The 8,079-nt window shown below is 31.8% G+C and overlaps 1 protein-coding gene across 1 annotated transcript; it reads left to right on the top strand.

Moving 5' to 3' along the window:
- The first annotated feature begins 571 nt into the window (after positions 1-571).
- Positions 572-1,352, top strand: LOC112522857 (late embryogenesis abundant protein Lea14-A-like). The gene is made up of 2 exons (XM_025132173.1): positions 572-787; positions 1,070-1,352. The coding sequence occupies exons 1-2, from the start codon at positions 582-584 to the stop codon at positions 1,350-1,352; spliced, it is 489 nt and encodes a 162-aa protein (XP_024987941.1). The 5' UTR covers positions 572-581.
- Positions 1,353-8,079: the final 6,727 nt, after the last annotated feature.

Raw genomic sequence — 8,079 nt, 5'->3', positions numbered from 1 at the left:
TGGTTTAATAATATAACATTTTATAAAGATAATAATTAAGTATTCTGTTAGAACTCAATGATTATCCTAATTATATTTTAGATTTTATATTTAAAATGAGATGTTTATCTTGTATTTGATTGTGTTTATCTACAGTTAGTTACACAAATTCATATATGATGAAATCGGATAGAGATGAAATCGTTTAGGGATGAACGAGTTTAAGAGTTTTTAAGAGTTTTTAAAAATTTTAAGAGTTTTAGTCAAATGCTTTATAATATAGTATAGATAATATATCAAATATTAATTATTTAAAATATTTCACTATTTGATATATTGATAGGTGGGTTACAAAAATGCTTGATTAACAGAAACAAATTAAAAACCATAAAGAGATCTGTACTATGAAAGGTAACAACACGTGTCACTCCTGCTCACACGGATCATCCCATTCCCAACCCAATTTCTATTTATCTATGCATGTATATATATGTATAATATTACGCATCTCTATCGAATTGGAGGATCCCAAGCATATCGTCGTCGAAACCAAAATTTACTTTTCTTCTTGTATCAATTAGGTCATAATCATCGCCGGAGAGATGTCTGGATTGATTGATAAAGCGAAGGATTACGTAACCGATAAGGTGGCCAACATGAAGAAGCCGGAGGCCACCGTGAAGAACGTCGATCTGAAAAACATCGCCTGTGATTGCATCACCTACAACGCCGAGGTCATTGTTTCCAATCCTTACAGCACTTCTATTCCGATCTGCGAGATCGCTTATACCTTCAAAAGTGCCGACAGGTTCGTCTCTTAATTAATTTCCGATCTCGATCTTCCAAATCTGCCATGTTATATACATCAATCACCATTACGTAATTTTGTTCTACATCAAAACTACAACAGATTCATAGCAATTGTTGCAAATACTACTTAATTCTATACACATACTCAGATGTATACATTCTGTAAATGATTTTGATTTCAAAAATCGAAACCGATTGATCTTAATTTTGAAATTGATACGAATATAATGTGAATTTGTTAATTTGCGAGTAATGTTGGGCGAAATAACGTTGAAATCAGGGTGATCGCTGAAGGCAAGATTCCAGATCCTGGATCGCTAAAAGGCAATGCGGACACGAAACTAGACGTTGGGCTTAAGGTGCCACATAACGTGTTAGTGAGCCTAATAAAAGACATTGGTGCCGATTGGGACATAGACTATGAAGTCAATATCGTTCTTATAGTTGATCTCCCGGTCTTGGGTGACATCAGCATTCCTGTTAATAATAAAGGTGAGATCAAACTCCCAACGCTATCCAGTTTATTTGGTTATGGTTCTGCTTCTGATGATTCTGCTAAATGATTTTAACGTAAGGATCCATATGGATTTTGTGGTCTATATATAAAACTTGTATACGTTTTAAGTTTGCTTTCTAACAGAGTGTATACACTTGAATCTCCCTATATTATATAACAACAATAATCATTGTATAGAGAAGTTATTTCTCCAATTTATTTGTAAAGAGTTCTTTTATGGGGTCGATGATTTCTTTTATTTGTTTACTTCGGTTCTGTTTGGAATTGTTGAATGATTTGGTGCAGAATGGTTAAGTGGTCAAAATGATTAAGAGGCTCTCACGATATAGTGCAAAATGAAATATAATTGTTTGGTAATTATATACAATGAAATTAAGGCTCTTAATGGTCAAGGGGATCCAGGATACAAAATCATTCAGAGGATTTTAAAACCATTAAGAGGCAGACTTTTTTTTTGCCAAACAAAATTCACCTCTTAACGATTCAGAGGTTGCCTCTTAATGAAACTATTACGAGGTAAACAAACAACCCCTCCCTCCTACTCTTTTGGGCTTGTTGGTTTTATGAAAGCCCAGTGGGGTCCGCTCATAAGAATTATTTTTGGAATATAAAGAGTGTAGAAGCTAAATATTGAGAGGTGATATAAAATATTGAAAATACAAAGTATATCAACCAAAAAGGTATTTTGAAATCAAACAAAAAACTTTAAAAATTGTCGAAACAATTAAATTCGGCTAAAAACGCAACGTACGACTTTGTAGACCTTTGATTCAAGTTAAAAATACATCCGCTCAATAAAAATATTTGGTATGCCATTGCTAGCCAAGCTGGTGCTCGATTATGTATATAAAGACGAGCATCATTTGGTAGTTGAATAAAACATGAATCTAACTATTTAAATATAAAATCATTGATTTTCGTTTTAATTAATAAATAACTCCTAACACATAAAAATAATGAAAATATATCTTTAAAAAAAAAAAGATAAAGACCTAATTAAGTAATTAAAATTAGGTTGTGAATTGGAGGTTGTCAAATACACGAGAGAGTATAACTCGAGGTTGTCAATTGTTAAGTGAAAAATTAGTCACTTGGACTAACAAAAACACCTCTTATGTCCACCTCAACATCTTATAATAAAATTAGGTGATACTGAATTTCATTATTCTTATAAACTATCAACTCACCAATTTATTTATCAAGTCTTTTTATGAAGTTAGGTTTAATTTTCTAATTAAAGAGTTGAAAATGTTAAACATTGACGATTAAATTTTTTTAAGTATGCACTAGCTAATTCACCTTAGTCATATTTATTAATTTTCTATTGTTTACAATTATCAGTAGAAATAAGGTTTGTTCAATCTCATCTTTTGGTGTTTGTTGGGTCATCAAATTTGAAATAACATATATATATATATATATATATATATATATGTGTGTGTGTGTGTGTGTGCGCGCGCGCTTGTGGATAAAAAAGAAAACTGTATGATTTTTCTAATCATGATTCATGTTTGCAAATGACTTATTTTGTTTTATGCCAATATATATATATATATATATATATATATATATATATATATATAAAAATTTTTGACAGCCAAACCTCATCTCTCCTAGCCTCAATCCTTTACCCATCTGCTCAAACCTTCTCAACATGAGCCCGTTTCCTATCCGTTACCTCTCGATTACTCTCCTTTCCGATCAATAACCAATCTAATCCGATAAATCGTGCTCATTTGATCCTATCCATAACACTCTCTCCGATTCCACACTCCCATTCGATATGCATTCAATCACACCAAAGAAATCAACTTTGATTCACCTCTTTATCCGGATTAAACTACATTCATTATGGAAAAATCAAAGATTTTCTTGAGTCAATTTTCGAGATGGATAGTCACAACCGGATGTAGGGTCGACAAGTATTGATACTTTTTCTGACATATCAATCACCAACTTCTCTACCTCACCTCTCTAAAGTCCTTTCTCTCTCTACCTCACCCTTCTAAAAATCACCTTTGATTTTTTCTCTCTCTCTCCAAAAATCAATTAAAAAAATCATGCCCAAAAAAAAAAAAATTTCCATCAGATTCCAAGATCTATCATGTATGATAATTTTAAATTTATCCGTTTCGATTTAGAAGAGTATGGTGCCAATTGAAACTTTAACATCTACCCCAGTTTCCCAACTTTCAAAATTAAAACAAACAGGGACTTGTATCCTTAAACAAATGAGATGCTCCAAAGAAACTTTTCATCTACCCTAATGGTCATAAATGGTAATTTGGTCGAAGACTAACAATCTAAGACTATAAAAAGTTGGCCATTCATATCCCATGGCATCTGCACCTCAAACCACGTCCTCAGTGCCCTCACAAAATGACATTGTGTAAAATCGGGAAAAGCCAGACAAGTGACTACGACTTCTCAACATGTTGACAGTGAAGATTCGGACTCCTCCCTAGTCCTTAGAATAAATAAATTCTTTCAAGACTCTCTGATTGTGATTTTCAAGAGATACCTGGAAGCATTTGATAGAAGTGTGCAAACAAGATCACATGATCTGATTAATGCTCTCTTTTAAGCACCATTAATTTTTTTTTTCTAATAATCCCTTTATGCAGGTCACATCTCAACCGAAGAAATCTACTCAATATCTTGATAAATAAAACTTCATCTGGAGCTACTAAGAATGAGAAATCAGAAAATGAATATTTAGTAGCTTAGAAGAAGAAAGGTACGTGATGAAGCAATGGTTGACCAAATGATTCAGATTGTAAACCATCTTATTAAGGTAAAGAAAATAAGAAAATAGTAGAAGAAGCTGAGACCTCAAAGATAGCTCAGTCAGATCAAAATGATGCAACTGTTAAGGGGAGTTAAAGGAAGAGCAACTGACTAAATAGTTATCTGATTAAGGGGGACTAAAGTTCTAAAGCAAAGCGACCCCAATCCCTCCCCAGCCCATGTCAAGTGAAGGATCTTAGCCTAATCCTTTGTTTCTTGAGAAAGTAAACCTTTTACCTAGAAACCAACTGAGGAAGTTCATCCGATCAAAGAAAAAATCCAACTTGGGATGAACATCCAAAGTTAGTTGATAAAAAAAAGTTTGACTTGGGATAAACATCCAAAATCAGTGGATAAAAGAAAAACCAATATGACTCCTCAAGAAGAATTGGCTGATAAAAATGCCAAGAAAACAACAAAGAAAGAAGCACTCAGAATGTCCAGATTAGCCAATTTGGATCCCCCCCCCCCTTCCCCTTCCCCTTCCCCTTCCCCTTGCAACCACCTTCTTCATCTGAAAGAACAAGTCATTTGAATGCTACTCCCTCTAAACCCATAAGTTCAAATCACCCAAAGCTTCTTCTTGATCAACTCTCAAGTTTCTTCTTGATCAACTCTCAAGTATCCTTTCGAATATCTCAAACCTTAATCTCTCTCTTCCACCCAGTTCTCCGAAGTCTCCAAGAATAAAATCTGATAATCCCTGAAAAATGATTACATGAATTTTTTGGGAACTTTCGAATACCAAAGATCAGATGAGTTATTCCTAGACGATACACCTTATTTAGTAAATATATCTTTAGTTATTCTAAAACGAAATATGGAAGAATGTTTGTAGATGAGATAAATGATATTATCAAGGAAAGAGAATGTTCAATTGAGGAAATTGTAGACGAATATCTCAGACGATAAAACTCTATCTTATTTTCTTGTAGTCTTAAATTATGCCTATATAACATAATTTTCCGTCTTCACTATCTATTTGCAATGTAAGATTACCTGAAAAAGAAAAAAAAAAGAAACAAAATAAGAATAATAATAATAATAAAATAATTAAAAATAATAATAATAATAATAATAATCTATACTATATTATAAAACATTTGATAAAAATCTTAAAAACCATTTTTTATGCATAAAGTACTGTTTATTGATGCATATTATTTAAAATTCAAGATTACAAGTAGATTGTGCGTAATTACAACTTATTAAAGCTTTATGTTTGAATTCGTGTAACTAATTGCAGATAAACATAATTAAATACATGATAAACATCTCATTTTAATTATAAAAAATCTAAAATATAATTAAGATAATCATTGAGTTCTAACAAAATATTAGTTATTATCTTCATAAAAAAATTATATTATTATACCAAAAATAAAATATTTTGTTATTAAACTTAAAAAAATTGTATTATTAAACCAAATATTATATTATATTATTTTTTTCAAATTGTTATGATATATTCAAATTTATATTTTATTCAAAAATGAAAACATTATCGCTTTCTTGAAACCACATAAAATCGTATTATGACATCGATAGAGATAAGAATAAACGAAACATTAAGATTGATATGTATATCTCTGCATTAAACGAATACATTTATAGTAATAATAATACTCCTTGTAGGTTGAAAGGCCCCTCATGGAAGGAGCGTTTCCTCAATCTCTTCCAGATATAGGATAATAATAATATGAAATGTCTTCAAAAGAATAAAAACAAAGAAAAAGAGAAAAGATCAAAAAGGAAATGGCACAAAAGACCCGAAAAACAGAACAAACGGATTACTAAAATTACAAGTCCATAGTATGAAATTTACTATATTTCAGTACCATTTTTCATTTAAGTATTCTTATGTTATCTATTTGTATTATTAACAAATATGGAAAGATTGTTGGTCTCAACCATCAGATTTGATAATAATACAAAATAACATATGGTTAAACACTTGGAATGTTTTAGGATTTTAAGTTATTGCCTACTATCCAAAATACAAAGAAGATCTGAAATGTTAGGATCCGATTTTTTATAGGATTCGATAGCCCAAGATCCAAACTTTATAAGGATGTGTTTTTGGTGTATCTGAAATACACCTTTTGAATTGGATACTCAATCATCCTTTTAAATAGGATTTACATTGTAAGTCTTATATTGTAATCTGTTATTTGATCGAGCAAAATGCCTTCAGCAAAATCAAAGACTAGTTGAAGTGAAGTTAGATAGACACCAAAGCGGATTGGATTAATCATCTAACCCATAGAAGATCAGAAGGCATATAAGTCAGATAGTTTGACAAATGTTATCTAGTAAGCCGATTTGAAATTAAGACTTTGGGAATAAGTTTCTTTTACCAACTCTAATCCTAGTATGGGAACTGTCCAACATGTTAGATAAAGTAAGTAATATTCACTTATTTACCGTTCACTCTACACACAAAAGCATGGATGAAGATTTGATGGAAATACTTTAGGACCAAGTCTCCAACCCATGTCCTAGTATGGGAACATGCTCAGCAGTCAACCAAAACAAGTTCAAAAGTACTAAACTATTAGTACCATATCTTCTTTATTGTTCACTCTGCATACATAAGGATGGGTTGAAACAACAAGTGTGTTCATCATATCAAATGGCTTATATGAAAAGTACAAAGATACATGGATCAACAAATCAAACGAATACGGGCATTGAAATTTCATTGATGCATTAAATATATGGACTACTATAAACGTCTTTGGATCATCTGCAACTTGCCCCTTTAAAGAATTTCTAAGTGTAAATTCTTGCAAATCACTGCCTTAACCTCTGAAGACTATCTCAGTTCTTCAGATCTAAAGAATGTCTTCCTCTCTTGCTCTTCCAATCGTTAGCAAATTTGTCAACCAGTCAAATTATCTAGGATTAGTCTTATCTCCCTATCTTCCGCTAATTTTTTTTGTTCTAATACAAAATATATAATTAAAAAGTAAAAATTTGTTGTTTTTGTATTCAACCCCTTCTACAAACACTTGTAGTATATGTCTTTAATCCATCAGGGACCAATAGTAAGATTTTTGGTCATTGCATGATGTAGGGGAACTGAGTCGATGGTAGGGGTAGGGGTTGGAGATGGTAAGGGTAGGGGCTGGAGATCGCATAAGGGTGGGTGGTCCCGAGAAAATGGTTTTGTCCAGTAGTATGTTTGTATGTATGTGTGTGTAGATAATTGAAAATTATACAAAAAAATGAATCGACCACAATATCCTAGATTTAACGGATGTTTTAACGGTGTCAGTAGCTAGAGACCAAAACCAAGCATTTTAATAATCATAGTTTTTCTTGCAATAAAAAATTTGTAGGGACCCAATCTGAAAAGTTAACAAACCACGCGGACCAAAAATGCAGTTTACTCTAAAATTACATACGAATTTAATGTTAATTAAAATAGGAAGTCACTATAATAGAGTCAAAGATTTGACCATGGGACCACTTATGAAACACATGTCATCATCTGGTAGCAAGAGACATACACCTACCCCATCTACTACTCTTCAATGATAGCGGTACCAATATTATCCTCGCTTATATATCCATTCATATTCGATAAACGTGAATTTTAACGATTTTGAAGTTTTTTTATTTTATTTGAGAAGATTTAATGATGATATAAGTTATATTTGGTGTTTATATATTAATACAATTTGAATAAATAAGAATTATGGTTTTAATTACTCTATCGATGAAAAAAATTGTATAACAGTTTAAAATCCAATATATTTAAACGATTCCACAAATGTATTCGATTTACACAAAGAGCAAAGAATCAAGAGATCGAGAACGAGACCGAGAGTTCTAGAGCAATTGAATGGGAGATGAATGCGAGAACTTTTAATAACTCATGGTGAATATCAGTTTGAATCTCACCTTGGGGGATGAGAAGAAGACATAGAGGTATGAGGGAGTGAAGACATGAGTGAAATGTGTCAAAAATATCTTGAAAACAT

The sequence above is a fragment of the Cynara cardunculus genome (genome assembly GCF_001531365.2).
Source record: "Cynara cardunculus var. scolymus isolate 2C chromosome LG 12, CcrdV1, whole genome shotgun sequence".
NCBI classification, from domain to species: Eukaryota; Viridiplantae; Streptophyta; class Magnoliopsida; order Asterales; family Asteraceae; genus Cynara; species Cynara cardunculus.
This window is presented reverse-complemented; position numbering and strand designations above follow the sequence as displayed.

Coding starts and splice junctions, on each gene's coding strand:
- LOC112522857 (XM_025132173.1), top strand. CDS start 582: ATGTCTGGATTGATTGATAAAGCGAAGGATTACGTAACCGATAAGGTG. Junction 788..1,069: donor ACCTTCAAAAGTGCCGACAG/GTTCGTCTCTTA, acceptor CGTTGAAATCAG/GGTGATCGCTGAAGGCAAGA.